This window comes from Ranitomeya variabilis, chromosome 2 (genome assembly GCF_051348905.1).
Source record: "Ranitomeya variabilis isolate aRanVar5 chromosome 2, aRanVar5.hap1, whole genome shotgun sequence".
NCBI lineage: Eukaryota > Metazoa > Chordata > Amphibia > Anura > Dendrobatidae > Ranitomeya > Ranitomeya variabilis.
The window spans coordinates 196,040,526-196,065,004 of record NC_135233.1 but is presented as its reverse complement, the minus strand read 5'-3'; the positions used below and the strand labels follow the sequence as shown (position 1 = coordinate 196,065,004).

General features: G+C 44.5%; 1 protein-coding gene across 1 annotated transcript in view; it reads right to left on the bottom strand.

Moving 5' to 3' along the window:
* CNGA2 (cyclic nucleotide gated channel subunit alpha 2) overlaps positions 1–24,479 on the bottom strand; it is a 63,095-nt gene that overhangs the window by 8,498 nt on the left and 30,118 nt on the right. The window contains exons 2-6 of the mRNA XM_077292342.1: positions 10,571–10,736; positions 8,266–8,376; positions 7,765–7,944; positions 7,490–7,600; positions 640–746 (exon numbers count right to left, since the gene is read on the bottom strand). Of these exons, the coding sequence (XP_077148457.1) occupies positions 640–746; positions 7,490–7,600; positions 7,765–7,944; positions 8,266–8,376; positions 10,571–10,686 (625 nt within the window). The 5' untranslated portion in view covers positions 10,687–10,736. The remainder of the gene's footprint in view (positions 1–639; positions 747–7,489; positions 7,601–7,764; positions 7,945–8,265; positions 8,377–10,570; positions 10,737–24,479) is intronic.

Here is a 24,479-nt window from a genome sequence, read left to right as displayed (position 1 = left end):
CACTGGTCAGTCCGTTGGGGGAAGTTGACCAGAGTGGATTTGTATTGGAGCTGAAGAGAGTCAAGCCAGCATCTTTGGAAGAAATTGTGTGCACCAAACAGCAAGTATCACTGGTCTCTATGGACAATAGCTGATTTATGTGACCGAACTGGGACTAGCTCAGCCATGTCTGAGTAGTCAGGGTCAGTGTTATTTAGGTAGTGCTTGGACAAGGCTAGGGAATTTATATTTATGGTTTTGTCTTCACTTCTGTGCATCCAGTGGAAATGAAACATTATTCCATTTCTGATATGAAAACCCTGTGGCTTCACATTCCAAGCGGCTAACAGAGAGATTGAACTCTTACGACCTTTAGATTAACTCCATATCTGCAGGTAGAGTTTTCCATTGTTTCTGGTTCCTTTTTATGTGTCAAATATCTCTCCCTATAATTTGCTTTCATTTTTTGGCAATCTTTTTGGAACATAAATGTTTTGAGTCACATTCTCACTGGGACGTCGCCTGTCCCATCGTTGTTTGACCCGCCACTCTGATAATAGGGAAATATGCAGGTTTTGAATAGTTATAACTCTTTTATATTTGCTGTAAACTAGTTATTGTACAAGCGAGTGAAAAATAATAAAAAACAACATAGATTACCGGTACGAAAGCGAATAATGATGTCAATGATGTATATAAAGTCACAGACGTAGTCCAGCGTGAGCCACACTATTATAAAGCTGGTCTGAAGGTCGTCAAAGCATGCCCTAAAATAAAAAAAAAAACAGGGATTATCACAGAGGCTTTGGTTAAAATGCCAAAATGTGGGAAAATCAATTTGCATTGTATCTTTAATTAAAATACAATAATAAAATCTCCAGATATTTAGAGGGTAGTCTGCGCTAAGGGGCTGACTGTCACAGCTAAGTGTCGTGCTCCTCCGCCAGTGATCTCTGTAAGTGGATGTTATTTAGTTGTCCTCTGTTTTTGGGAATGAGGAATAGTTTGATTGTAGCGGGGGTCAAGCAGAGAGTCTGTTCAGTTATATGACCGACAATGTCCATCAGTGATAAATGTGTACCACTGTGCCAAAATGAGCATTATCACTGCCAAATTAGATATTATGTTCATATGTCTACATTAGTACATATACATGTAGGAAATCTGTCAGCAGGCAATGTAATCTGTGAGCATCATAATGCAATGCAAGAGACCCTGATTCCAGTGATGTGTCACTTACTGAGCTGTGTTTTGCTGTTTCACTACAATCAGTATTTTATCAGCAGGAGATTATCATTACTCGTGCTTCCTAGTCCAAACACGCCCCCACCATTCTCTGTCACTATACAATGTGGACAGGAAGCTGCCAATCAGCGGTGTGGGTGGGGTTATACCCAGCTCAGCATTCTGAGCTCCGCTCAATCTGCAACAGAGAAAACTGTGATTCCAATCCAATTGCTGCACTCAGTAAACTAAGTGACACATCACTGGAATCAGGGTCGCTGTCCCTACATCACGCTGCTGTCAGATTGCATAGCGAAAACCTGCTGACAGATCCCTTTAAGAATACTTTAGTCATTGGTGGAAAATGCCTGAATGTATGCTTCTTAAAGTCTTCTCTGTGAGAGCTGCACGATTTAGTGACGTGTTACATGCAAACACAAACTGGTTTTGCTAAACTCACACTTTATTTGTTGCAGTATCCTCAACATTTCTGTGCACTTGCTGAGCCTAAAGTCTATTGAATATTTCAGTTGCATGCTGAAAAATACATATGTAAGGAGATAGACCAGACCGCGGGCACCTGCAGGCCGGGTCCTGAACAGAAAGGGCTGCATCCTCTGTTTCCTGGGGGAAGCCTGAGAGAGGCGGACCTTCCCCTGCTGCATGAGGGAAGCATTAGAGAGACAGAGCTTCCTGCTGACCCAGGAGAGCCGTGAAAGCGCGCGCAGCAGCTGAGAGATAAAAGGGAAAAGTGCGCCAGAAGAGTCAGTCTGGCACCGGCATAGAGCAGTGCAGAGGGCAGCGCAAGAAGCAGCGCGCAGAGCGGTCAGTGGCGCACTCTGCATCCCCCACCTGAGAGGACTGACTTGGCGACGGGTCATATAGAAGCAGCAAAGAGAGCTGTGCAGAACAGAGCCTTGTGGAGCCAAGCCGTGCAGAGCAGAGTCTTGCGGAGCCAAGCCATGTGGAGCAGAGTCGGGGGTTGAAGCAGTCACAGAGAGTAGTGCTCTGGCCGAGAGCACCAGCTCTAAACAGAACAGCGTCATCCGCCGCCAACAGCGGGGACCAAGGAGAGCGGGACGAGTGGTGTGTGTCCAGTGACAGCCAAAGAATATCAGGTGCCGTACATGACGTGACCATGACTACTGCACACACACTGCCCAAGTGAGACCACATATAAGACCGACATTGCACCCTAACGTGGCCACACTATAGTTGTTCTGACCTTTGTGACCTTACTGCGTCAGTTAAGACAATTTTCCAGAGCCACGTTGGCTCGTACAGGTCTGTGACCCCTGCCTTTAGTAGCCACATCTGTATATAGACAAGGGGCAGTGGAAGGTGCCGGAGACCGACCACTGCCGCCAGAAGATGGACCATCGGTCCACAGTGTTTTCCTGGAGAGGATACTGCACCAGCCGTTGCCGGCGTTATTTAGTTTGCAGCAGGAGCTGCAATTTAAGGACTTCCTGACGCAAGTGTTAATGAACTGCCTTTATTTTGAACTATTGCTCTTCACTTATTATTATTCATTTTTATAGCGCCATTTATTCCATGGCGCTTTACATGTGAAAAAAGGGGCATAAATAGACAAGTACAATCAACATATCAACATGAGCAATACAATGCACACACAAGTACAGAAGCAGAGAGGTCCCTGCTTGCTAGGGCTCACAGTCTACAGGGGATGGGTGAGGATACACTAGGAGAGGGAAGAGCTGGTTGTGCGGCGGTTCAGCAGACTGAGGATCACTGCAGGTTGTAGGCTTGTCAGAAGAGGTCGGTCTTCAGGTTCCTTTTGAAAGTTTCCGTCTTAGGCAAAAGTCTGATGTGTTGTGGTAGAGAGTTCCAGAGTATGGGGGAAGCACGGGAAAAATCTTGTATACGATTGTGGGAAGAGGAGATAGGAGGGGAGTAGAGAAGGAGATCTTGAAAGGATCGAAGGTTGCGTGTAGGTAAATCCTGGGCAACCATGTCACAGATGTATGGAGGAGACAGGTTGTGGATGGCTTTGTATGTCATAGTTAGGGTTTTGAACTGGAGCATCTGGACAATAGAAAGCCAGTGAAGGGCCTGGCAGAGAGGAGAGGCTGGGGAATAATGGGGAGATGGATTAGTCGGGCAGCAGAGTGTAGGATGGATTGGAGTGGTGCAAGATTGCTAGAGGGGAGACCAGAGAGCAGTAGGTTGCAATAGTCAAGGAGGGAGATGATGAGGGCGTGCACAAGCGTTTTTGCAGTTTCTTGGTCAAGGTATGTACGGATCCGGGAAATGTTTTTGAGTTGGAGTCGGCAGGAGGAAGCAAGGGCTTGGATATGTGGCTTGAAAGAGAGGGCAGAGTCGAGGATCACCCCGAGGCACCGAGCATGAGGGAGTGGAGAAAGTGAGGAGCCATTGACATTGATGGACAGGTCAAGAATATCCTCTGACTTAATCTACTGTTTGTCTCCCCAGTATAACCCTTTGTCTCCCGACATCATTTGCCCTTTATGCTGTCTAACCCTATACCTCTCTGCATGGAGTAATGCTGTTAAATTAAATCCCTCTGTTAACCCTTGCTCTGCCTCCTGTCCATCACTGCTTCACGCGTTCCTGCTATAACCCTTCACATACAGGTAATCTCATGGAAGCAAGCAACTCCAATATGTTTGGTCATTAAAGGGTCATTCCTTTGCAATTTTTTGTATGAAGGCCTAATTGCCAGTGGTTCAACTGGTGGAACCCCCAAGTGATCATCTCCTGTCAATCAGTAAACTGCAGGGACCTCTATGTTATCCCAAATATTGTATTAAAAGCTGATTATTAATTTCAAAGCACAATCCAGAATGAGTCTTCCATAGTGCGCAGAATGAGCCTTCTATAGTAGGCAGAATGTGCCTTCCATAATAGGCAGAATGAGCCTTCCATAATAGTCAGAATGAGCCTTCCATAATAGGCAGAATGAGCCTTCCATAATAGGCAGAATGAGCCTTCCATTATAGGCAGAATGAGCCTTCCATAGTAGGCAGAATGAGCCTTCCATAGTAGGCAGAATGAGCCTTCCATAATAGGCAGAATGAGCCTTCCATAACAGGCAGAATGAGCCTTCCATAGTATGCAGAATGAGCCTTCCATAGTAGGCAGAAGGAGCCTTCCATAGTAGGCAGAATGAGCCTTCCATAACAGGCAGAATGAGCCTTCCATAGTATGCAGAATGAGCCTTCCATAATAGGCAGAATGAGCCTTCCATAATAGGCAGAATGTGCCTTCCATAGCAGGCAGAATGAGTCTTCCATAGTAGGCAGAATGAGCCTTCCATAGCAGGCAGAATGAGCCTTCAAAGGTAGGCAGAATGAGCCTTCTGTAGTAGGCAGGATGAGCCTTCCATAGTAGGCAGAATGAGCCTTCTGTAGTAGGCAGGATGAACCTTCCATAGTAGGCAGAATAAGCCTTCTGTAGTAGACAAGATGAGCCTTCCATAGTAGGCAGAATGAGCCTTCTGTAGTAGGCAGGATGAGCTTTCCATAGTATGCAGAATGAGCCTTCCATAGTAGGCAGAATTACTCTTCCATAGTAGGCAGAATGAGCCTTCTATAATAGGCAGAATGTGCCTTCCATAGCGGGCAGAATGAGCCTTCCATGGTAGGCAGAATGAGCCTTCTATAATAGGCAGAGTGAGCCTTCCATAGCGGGCAGAATGAGCCTTCCATAATAGGCAGAATAAGCCTTCCATATTAGGCAGAATGAGCCTTCCATAATAGGCAGAATGAGCCTTCCATAATAGGCAGAATGAGCCTTCAAAAGTAGGCAGAATGAGCCTTCTGTAGTAGGCAGGATAAGCCTTCCATAGTAGGCAGAATGAGCCTTCTGTAGTAGGCTGGATGAGCCTTCCATAGTAGGCAGAATGAGCTTTCTGTAGTAGGCAGGATGAGCCTTCCATAGTAGGCAGAATGAGCCTTCTGTAGTAGGCAAGATGAGCCTTTCATAGTAGGCAGAATGAGCCTTCTGTAGTTGGCAGGATGAGCCTTCCATAGTATGCAGAATGAGCCTTCCATAGTAGGCAGAATGAATCTTCTATAGTAGGCAGGATGAGCCTTCCATAGTAGACAGAATGAGCCTTCAAAAGTAGGCAGAATTACTCTTCCATAGTGGGCAGAAAGAGCCTCCAAAAGTAGGCAGAATGACTTCCATAGTAGGCAGAATGACTCTTCCATAGTAGGCAGAATGAGCCTTCTGTAGTAGGTAGGATGAGCCTTCCATAGTGGGCAGAATGAGCCTTCAGTAGTAGGCAGAATGAGCCTTCCATAGTAGGCAGGAAGAGCCTTCTGTAGTAGGAAGGATGAGCCTTCCATAGTAGGCAGGATGAGCCTTCAGTAGTAGGCAGGGTGAGCCTTCCATAGTAGGCAGGATGAGCCTTCTGTAGTAGGCAGGATGAGCCTTCCATAGTAGGCAGGAGGAGCCTTCCATAGTAGGCAGGATGAGCCTTCCATAGAAGGCAGAATGGGCCTTCCATAGTAGGCAAAATGACTTCCATAGTAGGCAGGATGCGCCTTCCGTAGTAGGCTGGATGAGCCTTCCGTAGCAGGCAGGATGAGCCTTCCTTAGTAGGCAGAATGAGTCTTCCGTAGTAGGCAGGATGAGTCTTCCGTAGTAGGCAGAATGAGTCTTCCGTAGTAGGCAGGATGAGTCTTCCGTAGTAGGCAGGATGAGCCTTCCGTAGTAGGCAGGATGAGCCTTCCATAGTAGGCAGGATGAGCCTTCCATAGTAGGCAGGATGAGCCTTCCGTAGTAGGCAGGATGAGTCTTCCGTAGTAGGCAGAATGAGTCTTCAGTAGTAGGCAGGATGAGTCTTCAGTAAGAGGCATGATGAACCTTCAGTAAGAGGCAGGATGAACCTTCCGTAGTAGGCAAGGTGAGCCTTCTGTAGTAGGCAGACTGAGTCTTCCATAGGAGGCAGCAAGGTAAATATACAGGTCTCAATTATTAAAAATTAACCTTTAATAGATCCCACTAAAATACCGTAGGGTATAAATATCCAGTCGGTCTAAGAAAAAGAAAGACAAATGAAAAATAACAACACACCAAAACCAGATCACACCATTTAAAATTCCACATAACACCCCTCCTTTCAAGAACAGGAGGAGACCAGTAGATGTATGTCACAATACTATATTTCTGGGGATGTTATGATCAGGGTCCTCAACTTGTCGTAAGGATCGGGGTATTGTATGGATGTTCTTTTAAAGCCTCCCCCGGGATTCACGGACATTTTGGAACCCTATGCTTTTTGAAAAAACAGCAACGCTGGGTGAGATCGTTCTGTTATTTACTAAATCTATGAAATAGAGGTGTTTTTGTGGCCTGTTTGGCTATAAGGTGTTGATTTGGCCTTCGGGCTCTTGTGGTGGAGCACAATCTTGAAGGTATTCTGACATACATCTACTGGTCTCCTCCTGTTTTTGAAAGGAGGGGTGTTGTGTGGAATTTTAAATGGTGTGATACGGTTTTGGTGTGTTGTTATTTTTCATTTGTCTTTCTTTTTCTTAGGCCGACTGGATATTTATACCCTACGGTATTTTAGTGGGATCTATTAAAGGTTAATTTTTAATAATTGAGACCTGTATATTTACCTTGCTGCTATACACATTTTTTTGATTGGTAAAAACTAATTTTGGATATTGTTCCATAGGAGGCAGAATGACTCTTCCAAATATGTACATATGCCTTAATAATTCACGTTTGTAATGGTAATCCATACAAAACACCCCTTTCTCAAGTTACTTCAGGGTTAATGAGGACCTGTCACTTGCACAAAAAATTTAGTTAAATACCTTGCACATATATCCGTGAGCTCCCCTGATTCTGACATTCTTTTCTGTTTTGTGCTGCATCACATCATTGCAGAGATATTCACACAATAGTATCTTTTGGAGTACAATATGTGAAGTCTCTGCTTGCAGGTCAGCTGGGCGTTTCTTTATAGTCTTCTCTGGGGGCGTGTGCTGTCACCCTTTTCACCCAGTTGCTGCAGTCAAGCTGTGATTGGCAGCATCTGTGAAAGAGGGGTAAAAGAGCACGCCCCCAGAGAGGATGCTGAAAAAATGCCCAGATGTCTTCAAGCAGAGATTTCACATACTGCTATCCAAAAGAAACAAATATGAATATCTATGCAATGAAGTGAAACAGCTCAATATTGAAAAGAGTGGCAGAGTCAGTGGAGACTAAGGATTTTTTTTATAAGGTATTTAACTCAGTTTTTTTGAGCAAGTGATAGGTCCTCTTTAAGATGTTTGAAAAGCAGACTTACCTGACAACTAGTAAAAACCAATTATATAGCACAGGCAAAGAAATGACAAGGAGCCAACGATAGTACCATTTTCCAGAAGGGTCAACTACGAGCCTCTCCGATAACTTCAACCTGGTCACACAAAAAAATAGTGACTTGTCTTATGAAGGAAATGAATTTGACAACGTCTTAATTTTTATGAGATCATTGGCATAATCATACTGGAGAAAAGGACTTCAGATATTCAGATACTGGCAAGAACCACTAAACAACAAGAAGTGATATTTGTAACTTACCGATGGCTTGTCTTGTTTTGAGCATTTGTGCCTGGATCCTTTTTCTCTTTACCGGCGTTACCTTCTGTGTTTTGCTGTTCAGGCCCTCGGAACCGGTCCAGAAAGGAGTCAGGTCTCTGTTCTTGGTCTCGCAGACTCTTATGGGCCCATTCTCGTAGGACCACAACTAAACGCACTATCCTGCAAATGATTAACAGAACTTTCAGTGGTTGTGGGAATCTCCCAACATGTAAACAGGCAAAAATAATAACAAAAGGAGCCCTGTGGACTGAAAGCTTCATATACCGTGAAAAAGAAAATATGTGCTGCTATGAAACTTAGCCCATATGAGAAAAGATCAGGAGGAACAAGGTGATTAGTCTGGATGCTTATCATTGACTGCTCATGATTGACACTGCAATTTCCTAAGGAATGAATGACTGCAGAAATCATAGTGACCCCGAGACTTTTCCAGTAACTGGTGAGGTTCTTTTGATGTTCGGCATGGCCTATCCTACGTACCTGGACAATGCACCTCTCCCTCTAAAAGACGCCCGTGACACAACATCACCGTTATCTTGGGAAATAACTCTTTGCAGTTCTGAAGAAGTGTCATCACACACAGACAATGCCCTATTAGACAGAAATAAGAAAGGGAAGGTTATCCATGCCTAGATGCAGAATATTTTGTAACAATTGCCATGTGTGCTATTGCTTGTGTTGTTACATGAATAAACTGTAATATGTACCAGCTGGAAACCATATAATAAGTAATCAGCTCTCAAGTACTAACTGTGTGATCAGCAGGGAGAGATAAACTATAGGAAAGGTAGAAAACCTAACCTTCATTAGTGCCACGAAAAAGAAATTAGATGTAGAGTAGATGATCAAATTTATACCGACCGACCTTCACAAACATATAAAGCGCAAGTGCACATAATAGCCAGTGCACATAAAAATGGTTCAATCTCACCCATATGTCTTGATGAGATGCATTACCCCCAAGGTCTAGTCATGAAGGAGAAGCTACACAATGGAATTTGGCACTAAAGTACCCTGTCGTGCCCCGTGTAATACACCTGCCTTTAGAAGGGCAGTACCCAAGTGTGGCAATGCCTGATATAGTAACCCAAAGTAACCCTCCCTACATGTTTGCCTCCTCGGTATCAAGGAAATAGGGATAAAACGTTCTGAGGTGAAAATCCATCTAATCTCTCAATGTAATAGCTATTTATCAAAATTGCTTCCTCTTCTAGATGGTTTAATCTTCTCGATTCCCATGAAATTCTTAGCTCAAGTGTTGTCATGATGTTCATGGTTGATGCACCTAGCAATAGATGTATCCGATTAATTCCGGATATCTCCCAGATGTTCCCCCACGCTTCTCCTGAATTCTCTAATATTCTTCATATTCAATACCAGCCCCTTGGTCTCACTAGGAGCCGTGTATCCATGTTTGGTGGCGACATGATGTGACTGTGTTAAACACCGTCCCCAATGGAACGAATCTTACGGTACGTGATCAAGGGTGGCACACCTGTAAAATCACAAATGTCATCATCCATTTTGATAACCGCAGAATGTTTTTTGAGGATGTCCCTAACTAGTGGTGCCCCATTATCAAAAGTAGAGATTAGGTGGATATGTCTATCCTGTATCCTTGTTTTGCACGAGGTGTTAGGAGTCCCTCTCTCTTCTGTTTCAGTGAATGATGGTACGGCTTCCCTCAATACCTGTCTGCGTGTCCCCTCATCAAGAACCTCTGTCTTAGGTTCCCGAATTTGTTTATAAAGTCCCTTTTGTCAAAGCAATTTCGTCTCAGCTGCAAATATTGGCCTTTTGGGATATCTCTTTTTTTGTGAGCACGGATGGTGGCTGTCCCATCTTGAAAGCACATTTGTTGATGGTGGCTTCCGGTAAATGGTAGTAGTTAGTGTTCCATTTCGATATTTCATGATCATTATGTCTAAAAATTGGAGTTTAATTGCATTGATCTCGTGAGTGACTTTAAATCCAATTGAATTGTTATTCAAGAATTGTACAAATAACACAAAAGCCTCACGTGTGCCCTCCATGAGGTGAAAACGTTGTCTATGAATCTTACCCAAAGGTCCATGTGTGTGGTAAACTTAACAGTTACTTCAGTGAAAACCTAACGTATCCTCCCACCAGCCCAGGAACAGGTTGGCATGAGTCAAGGTTGTCTTGAGTATCCTTGAATTTGTTCTGGCCAATTATTTCTTTACCTTTCATGGGAAAATCTGCACCAGCTCAGGGGCACGACTTTGAGAAGCCCCTGTGTTCCTAGTTATGCCAACCTGTTCCTGGCCGTGATGGTGGTCTGGACCAGATGGAGAAGACCAACATCTGTGAGTAATGTACTGTAATCCCTCATACGGTCTGAGGGACCCCTACATCTTTATTGTAAGGTGGTAATATAGGGTTTTATACCCAGTAACAGAATTATCAGCTGCTGATGTGCCCACAATACCTGACTGCCCCTCTCACCACTTTCGTTGATCCATGTGTTAATGAGGGTTAGGGTTGGGTCAGGGTCCTTGCCGGAATGGGGCCTTTACATCTATGATGGAAGCCCTGCTCCTGGTCATAAGGACAAACCAGTCCGTAGCTTGTCCATTACAGCTCCTAGCATGTCCATGTCTGTACAAAGAGACCTACGGTACATGTTTTCATACTGGATGTCAACCAATGCCTATACTGTATAGGATTATGGTTGCATACTTTTTTTGGAGTTCCCCAAACCAGAGCCTAACGTGTAAGACTAGGTATACATTACACTACAGCATGAAATCGCTTATTTTCTTACCTACTGCCACAATTGTCTGCTGACTCCAATTCATTCGTTTCACTGGGTGTCTTAATGGCTAAACGTGGGTGTAAATTGGGAGAGGAGTTCTTGTGCCCATTTGTCTGTCCAGTCATCCTCCATGGGAGCACTTGGAAACACGGCTTTCAAGACTACAGATGGCCAACTGTATGAATAAGCAGATATTATACCACGTGAAATAGATATTATAAGAATGGCCTAATAGAGTAACACCGCACTGGTATCATTCCTAGGAATGCTCGTTTCAAGATAATAATGCAGTTTTTTCACCCGACGAACGAGCACAGCGCTTGTTTGTTGGATGAAACAATAATTTGAATAAAATATCAACGTTCTCGGCAGCACATAAACAGGACCTGTGCAGCCGAGAACAAACGCCGTGTATGCTCACTGAGGGATCTACAGTATTACTAATTGAGGTGGAATTCAGCAAGCCTAGCACTTTATTCGCTAGCTTTAAAGGGAATCTGTTAGCAGGTTTTGCTACTTAATATAAGAGCAGCATGATATAAGGACAGCGACACTGATTCTAGCGATGTGTCACTTAGTTTACTGGGTGCAGCAGTTGTGACACAGAGTTCCTAGATATAGCATGTAGCAGAGCTCAGAAAGCTGCCCCCACCCACACCGCAGCTTTCTGTGTACATTTTATATTGACAGTGAGCTGCTAATCACTGCTGGAGGTGTGGTCGGACTCGCAGGCATGTGAGTTTCAGTTCTGGCATTGATAATGTCCTGGTAAAAAAACCTTCATCATAAGTAAACAACAGCACACAGCCTAATAAGTGACACATCGCTGGAATCAGTATCTCAGCCTCTACCTTATGCTGTCCTCAGATTACATAGCGAAAACCTGCTGACAGATTCCCTTTAACCCCTTTACACCCGAAGATGGTTTGCACGTTAATGACCAGGCCAATGTTTACTATTCTGACCACTGTCACTTTACGTGGTTTTAACTCTGGAACACTTCAACAGCTCCTGGTGATTTTCAGAATTTTTTTTTATGACATATTGTACTTCATGATAGCGGTAACATTTCTTTGATATAACTTGCGTTTATTTGTGAAAAAAACTGAAATTTGGAGAACATTTTGAAAATTTAAAATTTTTCCAACTTTGAATTTTTATGCCCTTAAATCAGAGATTCATGTCACAGAAAATACTTAAGTAACATTTCCCACATGTCTACTTTACATCAGCACAATTTTCGAACAAGAAAAAATGTTTTTTTAGGAAGTTATAAGGGTTAAAAGTTGACCAGCGATTTCTCATTTTTACAACAAAATTTACAAAACCATTTTGTAATGGAGTCACTTTGAGGAGTCTATATGAAGGAAATACCCAAAAGTGGCACCATTCTAAAAACTGCACCCATCAAGGTGCTCAGGATCACATTCAAGAAGTTTATTAACCCTTCAGGTACTTCACAGGATTTTTTGGAATGTGGGAAAAAAATGAACATTTAATTTTTTTTCACATTAAACCCTCAGGCGTTTCACAGAAGTTTATAACTTTGCGGTGTAAAAATAATAATAAAATAATTTTCCCCATAAATATGTTTTTGGCACAAAATATTGCATTTTCATAAGGGTAACAGGAGAAATTGCGTAATTTCTCCTAAGTATGCCGATACCCCATATGAGGGAGAAACCTGCTGTTTGGGTGCACGGCAGGGCTCAGAAGGGAAGGAGCATCATTTCACTTTTTGAATGTAAAATTTCTTGGAATCATTAGCAGACGTCACGTCCCATTTGGAGATTCCCTGATGTGCCTAAACAGTAGGAACCCCCCCACAAGTGGCCTCATTTTGAAAATGAGACCCCTCAAGGAATGTATTTTGACATCTGGTGAGCACTTTGAACCCCCAGGTGCTTCACGAAAGTTTATAACATTGAACCGTGAAAATACGAAAATTACATTTTCCTCACAAAAATGTTATTTTAGCCCCAAATTTTGCATTTTCATAAGGGTAACAGGAGAAATTGCACCATACAGTTTGTTGTGCAATTTCTCCAAGTGCGCAAATACCCCATATGTGGGGGAATACTACTTTTGAGGCCCAGTACAAAGCTCAGACAGAAGTGGCGCCATATTGGAGTTCAGATTTTACTAGAATGGTTTAAGGGGGCCATGTCACATTGGCAGATCCCCTGAGGTGCCAGAACAGCAGAATCCCCCCATATGGGAACTCATTTTACAAAGTACACTCCCCAATAAATTCATCCAGGGGTGCAGTGATCATATTGACACCACATGTGCCTCACAGAATTTTATACCACTGAGCGGCGAAGAAAGAATAAATTACATTTTTACCACTAAAATGTTGTTTTAGCCCCAAGTTTTTAATTTTTCTAAGGGCTAATAGGAATTTTTTTTATAACAAACTGAGATCAATTTTTTTCCTGAGTGCGCCAATAACCTACATGTAATCGGGAAATATTTTTCAGCCACAGCGCAAACCTCAGAAGGCAAGGAAAACCAGATTTTACTGTTAAGGTTTGCAGGTGCCATGACCCACTGGGAGAGCCCATGTGCCAGAACAGCAGAAACCCCCCATAAGTGACCACAATTTATAAACTGCACCTCTCAATGAATTCATCTAGGGGTACAGAATTGTTTTAGCCCCAGATTTTACATTTTCACAGAAGAAGTGGGTAAAAATGGCACCAAAATTTGTCCCACAATTTCTCCTGAATGTGGCAATACTCCATATGTGGCTGTACAGTGCTATGCGGAGAGACTCGGGAGGGATGGAGCGCTATTTGCATCCAGGAGAGTTTTTCCTAGAATAGGTTGCTGACTCCATATACAGAGCCCCTAATTGCTAGAAGAGCAGAATCCCCTCTCAAGTGACCCCATTTGGAAATTATACCCCTTGGGGAATTTATCTACAGGTGCAGTGACGATTTTGACTCCATGGGTGTTTTCCAGAAACAAGCAGCAATGAATGTTGCTGAGGGAAAATTGCAAACTACCGTTGTAGTGACCAGTACGCTGTAGTGACCAGTACATTGCAGTCACCAGTACGTTATGCCCAGCTCGTGCTTCTGGAGACCTGCACCCATAAGTTAGGTGGGCTCTCGTTGCTTCAGAAATGCCAAACATGTGGACGCAATATGTGGTTTAGGTACACTGTGGGGCTCAGAAGAGAGTGAGGGGGGCATTTGGATTTGGGAGCACAGAATTTGCTGAATTTCTTTTGGGGGGCGAGGAGCCATTTCAATTTTCCAGAGACTTTGTGCTATCAGTAATATGGAAGCCCACTATATTTCCACTGACAGATGACAGACCTGAGTGGGGACTTGCTTTTTTTGTGGATTGAGTTGAAGCTTTTATTGGAAACATTTTACATAACGTCTGGGATCACATTTATCCGGCGCTCTACGCTGAGCACATACTTTGGGGTTTACATCTAAATCTCTGACGTAATTCAGATGAAACCCCCGAGGGATCCGTCCACTATAATGAGGCAGGAGAGTTACACTGGACTCCGTCTGGCCTCTGTTCAGTGGTGTCCTTTACAGAAGTGCACAAAAATGTGCCTGACGGCACTTTTATGCAGTCCTAAAAAAACAGACACAGTCGGATCACAGGTCAGACGGGGTGCACAGTGCCTCCATCTTCCTCATTATAGGGGATCTTCTGCCAGAGGTTCTGTCTGAATCATGTATTTCAGAGATTTACACAGAAACCCCGGTGTAAGCACTCAGTGCAGGATAAATGTGCGCCAAGCCTTACTGCAATCTTTGGGAGGCAGAATGAAAAAATTCAACATCATGTGAGTCATGTGAGGGCTTGTTTATTTGCTGGACGAGTTGATGCTTTTATTATTACCATTTTGGGGCACATGACATTTTTTGATCACTTTCTATTCTAATTTTTGGGAGGCAGAATGAACAAAAACCAGCAATTCAGGAATTTTCTTGGGGTGGAGGGGTGTTTATGCCATTTCGTGTTTGGTAAAATTTATAAGGCAGTTTTATTCTTCGGGTCAGTACGATTGCAGCGATACCCTGCATATATATATATATATTTTAATGTGTTGGCACTTTTGCACAATAAAACTATTTTATAGAAAAAATAATTATTTTTGCATCGCTTTATTCTGAGAACTAGAACTTTTTAATTTTTTTGCTGATGGAGCTGTATCATGGCTTCATTTTTTTGATACAAGATGTTTTCAGCTGTATCATGTTTTTCTTTATATCTGTCTTTTTAATCGTGTTTTATTAAACTTTTGTTCGGCAGTATGATGATAAAGCATTGTTTTTTGCCTTGTTTTTTTAATTATGTTTTTATGGTGATCATTAAAGGGGTTAACTAGTGGGACAGTTTTATAGGTCAGGTCATTGTGGATGCGGCGATACCAAATATGTGTACTTTTTTAAATTTTTTAAAAATATTGCAATTACTTTACTTTTTTTAAACTTTTTTTTAACTTTTTTACTTTGTCCCACTATGGGACTTTCATTTCATTTTTTGCAGGCTGATCGCTTGTACAGCATGGAGATGCAGCAGCATCCCTGTGCTATGCAAACTGTCAGCTCTGCACTGACAGGGAATTGCTGATGATGCACTGTGGATGATCAGCAAATTTGCTAGTAAGTTTCCTAGCTCTGGTGACTCGTGACGACATCGGATCACCATGGCAATGATCCGGACCTTGCGTCACTCCACTCGGGTCCTAAGGCAGAGCGGCTCTGATCCCTCAGCTTCAGCTCCCGGAATGCTGCAATCACAGCATTTAGGGGGTTAAAGTGCCGGTAACGATGTGTGACCGATCCTGGCACTTAGTGCCAGTTGTCGGCTGTCAGAATCAGCTGACACCCGGCGACGATTGCCCATGCACAGCTCAGCGCGGGTGATCGCCATTCAATAATACGTCCCTGGTCAGATAGGCTCAGGGCGCAGGGACGGATAATTACGGCAATTGAATTTCTTCAAAATATTTTTTTAATACTGAAGTCTATGAGAAATAGATATTTCATTACATCATCTGTGAATGGACGCCTGTTTCCTCTTGTACATTTACGCCATATGTCGTATCACACACCGAGCCCATATCTTTCCTAGCCCGTGATGGCTGATAACTCGCTCGCTGCTGTTAGCCTGTTTAATTGCATTGTCAATGTCTAACAGCGGCATTTAACACATGCTGGTGTGCCCGTGATGTTACTGCATGGTGTCAATGGGTTCCTATGACAGCTGGGGGGTCTGCTGAAGACCCCCATGCCCGCCATGACAATTCTTCTGTGAAAACCTGTGTTTAGCTAGCTTTCATAGGAGATCGTAGTTACCTCTATACTCTGCATTGCTGGTGAACTGCATGTATAACAGGCAATGATTGGCTGATCACAGCTTCAAGACCCCTAAAGCGACTAATAAAGAAAATAAAAAGTAAAAAAACTATTTAAATATGAAAAAAAAAAAAAATCAAAAGTTGAAATCACCCCTCTTTTGCCTTATAAAAAAAAATTGACAGTGGTGAAGGGTTAAGTAGGGGGAACCTTGGTTTCCTTTTTGTTTGCGTTTTTTAAATTTATTTTTTAATAATGGATGACAGCTGTGATCAAAGCCTCAGCTTACAGTGATTATCCCCTCCTTGGACGCCCCCTTCATAATGCTACAGTACCCCACGTAAGATATGCTAATCACACGCTCACCTCCTGGACTGGTGCAATTCTTGCAATGTCAAGGTTATGTCTTCCAGTGCTCGTGTGACATTGTCAGATGACTGTCGCAGCCTATCGGCAGCTGCTGATCGGCTGCACTTTTCACACGTCTCTCAGACTAAACTATTGTGAAATCTTCTGCTGCGCCTTAGTGTTTTCATCCACTACAATACCCCTTTCATATACCCATAAGGCAGTGTCGGACTGTGGTGTTAAGAGTCCGCCGGTAAGGCCAGAGACAGACTGCCGTATTTCTCGTGTGAGAATCGCATCGCTCTGCACGGACTGGTCGGCACCTCTCCTGACCTGAGCACGACACGTGATGGATTACTATGCAGCTGTCAAGCTCAGGTCAGGAGAGCCGCCAGCCAGTACAAAGTTCACAATGTGATTCTCGCAGGAGAAATACGGCAGTCTGTCTCTGCCCTAACATTGATTCTGGGGGCCCAGGCTTTAGCTCTTAAACTGCAATGTCCAGATGAAGCCCCGATCTCCTGATCAGAACGCTAGCCAGTAGCCACGAACAGTATTTGCCCGGGATTTTGTTCGGGTTAGGAAACCTGCAGTTGGTGCGGCAATTGTGTACACGGAGCAGTGGATGTGTGACGCCAGCCTCAGCCCGATTCCTTGGAGGCCTTTATACCGCATGATGGCCCCATATTACCCTATACGGTGTGATGCCCCCCACAGCTTCCTAAGCATTCCTCCAAATCAACAAAATAGTGCTTTTACCAGAAGAAGATCAAAGTTTTACACTGGCCAGACCTGAGTGCAATGGGAAATCTGCTGGTGACCTGAAGGGGGCGCTGTACACTGGAGTTGCCCTTGTAATCTGACAGATTTGGAGCACAGCTGCAAGGATGAGTGGGCAAACATCGCCATTTCTAGATTTGCCGCACTGATAGACCCCGACCCAAAAAGACTGAATGCTGCCATGAATACAAAGGGGATTTCAACAAAAGTATTTGCTTAAGGGTGTGTATAGTTATGTAACCACATTGTTTTGTGTTATTTACTTTATTTTCTTTTTTCCACCCAAAAATATTTCAGTTTACTTTTCAATTGAAATGTACAGATCATAGGTGACGTTAATGGCGGAAAAGCTTCTGAAATGATACTTCTTGGTACGAATTTTTTTTTATATGACGAAAACATGACATTTTAATAGAGGTGTGTAGACTTTTTATATCCACTGTACAGGGGCGGACATATCATTGGTGCAACCTGTGCAGCCGCACAGGGGACCAAGAGGTAAGGAGGCCCATTTCTACCTCCAAAGAAGGTGCAATTTTGCATTTTTAGGAGCTCTTGGGCTGCAAGGGGCCCCTATATTGTTCTTGAACAGGGGCCCTCTTCTTCCTGTGTCCGCCAGTGCCACTGTATATTGTGTTATTCCTCCAGTGCTCACACAAGACGGTTTATTCTGAAAAGTTACTTGAAAGCATGATTAGCCTTTAGGTTGTAATTCGGTTTATTTGGATGTGGTGACGGTGATCCGCTCACCATCCTGTGGTGTCACCCACAATCGTTCTCGGGACATTATCTTCGCAGATACTTTGCCGGCAATAGTGATAAACATTTTCCTCTTGAAGCAGTGACATAGCCCGTGATTAATGCCGAACACGTCATAGCAGTCGCCTGTTGTCCCTGAAGGCTCCGTGATGAGGAGGTTTGGCTGCTTTGAGACGGAGGTTTCTCATGCAGTGTTCCTAATGGGGCACAACATTTGTTTACCACTGGGAATGATGGGATGACAATGGGAGATGTCAACAGACATACCTGGGATGGGTTAACTAGAGCAGCAGATATTTTTCCAATCGTGCCCATAGCATTAAAAAGCAGAAGCGTTCAGCACTTTGTTAGCCTCTAAGGCTACGTTCACATTTGCGTTTTGCGGCGCAGCGTCGGCGACGCAACGCACAACGCATGCAAAACGCATGCACAACGCAGCGTTTTGTGACACATGCGTTCATTTTTTGCCTGATTTTTGGCGCAGACAAAACTGCATCATGCAGCGTCCTCTGCGCCCTGACAGTTGCACCAAAATGACGCATGCGTCAAAAAACGCAAGACAATGCATGTCCATGCGCCCCCCATGTTAAATATAGGGGCGCATGACACATGCGTCGCCACGGCTGCGCCCGCACAACGCTAATGTGAACGTAGCCTAAGGTTATGTTAGCTCAGTGTTGTTAGGTTTTCGATTTTTCAACATTTTCACTCTATCTACAGTATATAATTCTTTTCTTTTTCTGTGACAGGCAGACCATATTAACCACTAAGCACCGGAGGCCAGGGCCTAGGGTGGAGGGTTGTGGGGGTGACATCGCTGTATTCATATGTATTAACGTCTTTAAGATTCTGATACAAATGATCCTCCGTGCGTGCCAACACTTCCGGGGTCAATGGAGCTCTGTTCCACTCTCTGTCCCCTGTACAGCGGCGTGGACATGCTCCTGATGTCTGGACAGAGTGATGAGTTTACCTCAACACGCCGACGACGTCACTGGAGAGCGCAGCAGAGGAGGAGAGGTCGCCGGAGCTGGGAGAAGGTAAGCGTTCATACCGCTGAAGATAATCATACAGAGGTGGGGTTAATGTTCAGAAGGGGCAGCAGGATCAGTATGCGTGGGGCGGGATCACTATGGAAAAAAGGACAGCGTGGGTGGAGTTATTATGGAAAAGGGGGCAACATGGGGAGGGATCACTAAGAAAAAGGGGCAGCGTGGTGTGAGATCACTATGAAAAAAGGGGCAGCGTGGTGTGAGATCACTATGGATAAAGGGGCAGCGTGGCGTAGCTTCACTATGAAAAAGATGCAAAATGTGGAGGAATCACTATGGAAATAGGGGCAGCATGGGGTGGGACCACTATGGAAAAAGGGACAGTATGGGTAGAATTACTATAGAAAAAGGTCAGCGTGGTGTGAGATCACTATGGAAAAAGGGACAGCGTTGAGTAGCATCACTATGGAAAAGGAGAAAATGGTGAGGAATCACTATGGAAATAGGGGCAGCATGGGGTGGGATCACTATGATAAAGGTTCAGCAAGGGGTGACATCACTAAGGAAAAAGGGGCAGTGGAGGGAGGGAACACTTTGGAGTAAGGGGCACCATGGGGTGGAATTATTATGGAAAAGGAGGCAATTTGGGGTGGGACCACTATGGAAAGAGGAGGAAAGGTCGTGCTGGAAGCATGTAAGTGCTCGTAAAGTCGAATATACGGTGTGCAGCATAGGATGTTCTCAATGTACAGAAGGGGCAGCGAGCTCAATATACATGGGGTAGGATCACTATGGAAAATTGGGCAACGTGGAGGGGCAACATGGGGTTGGATCACTATGGAAAAAGGGACAGTGCATTGTGGAATCACTATGGAAAAAGGGGCATTGTGTGGTGTGATTGGAGCGCCCCCAGACGCAGGGCCGCGGGGTACTCGTTACCGGGCCTCTCTGTCTCGGTCCTGGGGTTGTCACGGTGGCTAGACCCGGTCCGTGACCCTGCTAAGGGGCGTCCAATGAAAGGGTGATGATGGTGCGTGGTGCAAGGCGCGATGAATAACGAGGACACAGGGTTGCAGTCTCTTTACCTCTTTACTGAAGGCTTCGGGATCCGCAATCCAGAGCACTGCTAACAGGGCTGGCTGAGACCGGCCGGTCCGAAGGCACATCCAGAGTTCCCTTTGCAGGTGGAAATCAGTGCCTACCTTCTAGCGCCTGTGTGTTGTAGTACCTCCCTGCTGAGCACCACGGGATAGTCCTCACAACTGTTGTGTCTGTTTCTGATGTTCTTTCTCTCTCCGTCCCCCAGATGATATGGCTAGGACGCACCCGTATGACGGGGTAGGCCTGGAGTTATTTTATAGGGACCCTAGAGACGCCCCTCTCCCACAATTGCCTCCATTGTCTGCTTAGGTGATTTAGGTGAGACAGCCAACCTATAATTAACTGTCCTGCCGCTGTTTGAAGTAATGCTTAGAGCCCAATACTTCCTCGGCGTTCCGGCCACCGGCTACACACCTCAGTAGGATGTTGCCACGATCTTAGGGCACGACTCCTACTGGTTCTATTCCCCTTTGTGCTGTGATCTTGTTTCTCACTTCTCCACAATAAACCTCGCTTCGTGTCCTTCCTTAGGATGCCACCGCAACGGGTGCAGGCGCGGCTCCGTAACGATCTGTCCTTTTCGCTAGGCCACTGTTAGGATCCCACCCCTGACAGAGACCCCCCTGAATCTTCCCAAGTGACCTCTTCTCTCACAAGGTGTTGCCTGGGCAAAACCCAGTCAGCTTCTTTCTAACTTCCTATCCAACCCCCAGTTTTACCAGAGTGTGAGGAGTGGCCTAATACATAGAACCCTTTGCTCCCCCTGGTGGCCAGAGTGTGAAGTGTAATGTGTGACTGTGATACCTGGTCAGGTGAACTCCTTTAGTGCAATCAGACGTAACATCACTCCCCTTAGTGGCAGAGCAACATTACTGCAACGACCAGGACTCTGGGGCGCTGCACTCCCCCCCCCCCGGTTAAATCCAGTACTCCCGGACTGGGAAGAAGAACAACAATACATGTTAGCAAAATACATACAAAATTTTGAAATGCAATGTACAAGTAAATTTAACAGTGCTTCCCTTTATGGGAGGTGAGGACACTTGAACGTTACAAACGGAAACATATTTACATTTTTACTCAAGGTTATAAATAACACTTATGACTAACTCAACTATAAATAACCATCATTACCCAGCCGGGTATTCTATCTACTAAGTGCAAATTTTGAGCAATAATTTAACTTTTCCTTTAAGGGCGTATAAGCTGAACCCACTAAAGGCTTACTATGAAACTCTAAAATATAAATTAACTTTGTCTTTATTTCTCTTTTCTAAATACAACATTTTTCTTTACTCTCTGATTTCGAACATGCAGGACCGCCTGGCTACTCATCCGGGCCTACTGCCTCTGTTCTTCTATTAGCTCAATTTTTATTCACAGTATAAGATCAATCAACCATCTCTCTATGGTTTCCAGGAGGACTCACTAACCCCTACGGGTTCACTTCACTGAAACTCGGCTTTCAACTCTTTCCTGTCCTCAATCTCTAGTAACATCATCGAACATTTTCCTATTATTTCTTAAATAACTACACACTATTCATTACTATTCAACGTTCTTAAAGTAACAGCATACTTAATCGCAACACATGAACATTCCCTTTAAGAGGGAACCAAGTCTCTTTGAGGTAGTGCAGACTCTCTATCTGCAAGTCCGTTTAAGGCAAGAACTTCTGCGCTGTATTCAAGAACAGTCTCTTCAAAAAGTTCTCCTTTTTGTAAAACCAGTAGGGGGCACCTTTAAGAAGGTGCGAACTATTTACAACACAGTTTGTGAACCATTCACCGTCCATGATTCGGCAGTCTTTGTAAACAATGATGAACAAAAGCAAAAACAAAAAGCAAAAACAATAGGGATCCCAGGTAAACGAAGGGATCCCTATAAGGACAACCCTGGTCGGGTACTAGCAGCAAAGCAGTAGAAGACAAACAAATAACTATTTACAGTTCCATGACTTTGAGGCTTACTCTGGTTCTGGCGGCCTCCACCGGGGCTTCACCTGACAGGTGGCCTTATGTGGCTCAGGAAAGCTTGACTCCAAGTCTGCTCCCGATGCCAGGTGCACTCCATGAGTTTGGGTCTTCTACACGACCAGGTCGTGTGCTGCGATGAGTTTCTGCGTGGGCCGGTGGATAACGCTAGCAGCAGCTGAGGCTGCTGCAGCCGCTTCAGCGGCAAGCTCCTCCCCTTCGGTTCTGGATACCGCCAGGACGGCTGTACAGCGCTGCATATCTCGGGTGTTGTGAATTTGGTTTCTGGGCTCCCCCGGTGGTCACTGGTGGTACTGAACTTGTGTGCTTCATCGCCTCTGTTCACCTGTTTCCATCAGGATCTGGGAGTTGTCTATTTAGCCTTGCTCCTCAGTCATTTCTATGCCGGCCAACAATGTTACCAGAAGCCTTTCTGTTGCATGTTCCTGCTCCTAGACTACTATCAGCTAAGTTGGACTTGTAGTCCTAAGTTTGTTTTGCATTTTTGTTCCAGTTCTCTGTGATTGTTTATTTCTGAGGCTGGAAGCTCTTGTGAGCTGGAATTGCCACTCTGGTGTCATGAGTTGATATTAGAGTCTTAAAGTAATTCCAGGATGGTGTTTTGAAAGGGTTTTCAGCTGACTGTGAAGTTCCCTTTTCTGTCTTCCTACTATCTAGTAAGCGGACCTCAATTTGCTAAACCTATCTTCATACTTCGTATGTCAATTTCCTCTGAAATCACCGACAATATATGTGGGGGCTACTGTCTGCCTTTTGGGGAAAATTTCTCTAGAGGTAAGCCAGGTCTGTATTTTCCTCTGCTAGGGTCAGTCAGTTCTCCGGCTGGCGCTGGGCGTCTAGGGATAAAACGTAGGCACGCTACCCGGCCACTGTTATTTGTGCGGTAGGTTTAGCTCACAGTCAGCTCGAGTTCCCATCTTCCAAGAGCTAGTCCTTTTTGTATGCTTTACTACGTTCTCTTGCCATTGAGAACCATGACAGTTTGGCCGGCCAAGGGTTAAAATTATTGGCAGAAGAAAGGAGAGAAAAGAAGTCTGCAGAGAATTTTTTTTTTTTTTTTTTTCTGAGTTTGCTCATTAGTTGATTCACTAGCTTCTCTGCTTACTGCAGCCTTCGTCTCTCTCTCCTTCTAATCCTTGAATGGTTCTGACTTCACCTGATGAAAATGGATCCTCAGGGTTTAGCTACAGGTCTGAACAATCTCGCTATGAAGGTTCAAAGTTTACAGGATTTTGTAATTCATGCACCTATATCTGAACCTAGAGTACCTTTGCCTGAATTTTTCTCCGGGGATAGATCTCGCTTCCAGAATTTCAAACATAATTGTAAATTATTTTTGTCTCTGAGATCTCGCTCCGCTGGAGATCCTGCACAGCAGGTCAGGATTGTAATATCCTTGCTCCGTGGCGACCCTCAGGATTGGGCATTTGCTTTGGCACCAGGGGATCCTGCGTTGCTCAATGTGGATGCGTTTTTCCTGGCTTTGGGGTTGCTTTATGAGGAACCTCATTTAGAGATTCAGGCTGAAAAAGCCTTGATGGCCCTGTCTCAAGGGCAAGATGAGGCTGAAATATACTGCCAAAAATTTCGTAAGTGGTCTGTGCTTACTCAGTGGAATGAGTGCGCCCTGGCGGCGAATTTCAGAGAGGGTCTCTCTGATGCCATTAAAGATGTTATGGTGGGGTTCCCTGTGCCTGCAGGTCTGAATGAGTCCATGACAATGGCTATTCAGATTGATCGGCGTTTGCGGGAGCGCAAACCTGTGCACCATTTGGCGGTGTCTACTGAGAAGGCGCCAGAGATTATGCAATGTGATAGAATTCTGTCCAGAAGCGAACGACAGAATTTTAGGCGAAAAAATGGGTTATGCTTCTATTGTGGCGATTCAACTCATGTTATATCAGCATGCTCTAAACGTACTAAGAAGGTTGATAAGTCTGTTTCAATTGGTACTTTACAGTCCAAGTTTATTCTATCTGTGACCCTGATTTGCTCTTTATCGTCTATTACCGCGGACGCCTATGTCGACTCTGGCGCCGCTTTGAGTCTTATGGATTGGTCCTTTGCCAAACGCTGTGGGTTTAATTTAGAGCCTCTGGAAGTTCCTATACCTCTGAAGGGTATTGACTCCACGCCATTGGCTAGTAATAAACCACAATACTGGACACAAGTAACTATGCGTATTAATCCGGATCACCAGGAGATTATTCGCTTCCTTGTGTTGTATAATCTACATGATGTGTTGGTGCTTGGATTGCCATGGCTGCAATCTCATAACCCAGTCCTCGACTGGAAAGCTATGTCTGTGTTAAGCTGGGGATGTCAGGGGACTCATGGGGACGTACCTTTGGTTTCCATTTCGTCATCTATTCCCTCTGAGATTCCGGAATTTTTATCTGATTATCGTGACGTTTTTGAGGAGCCTAAACTTGGTTCACTACCTCCGCACAGAGATTGCGATTGTACAATAGATCTGATTCCGGGCAGTAAGTTTCCAAAGGGTCGTTTATTTAATCTATCTGTGCCTGAACACGCTGCTATGCGGGAATATATTAAGGAGTCCTTGGAAAAGGGACATATTCGTCCTTCGTCATCTCCCTTAGGAGCCGGTTTT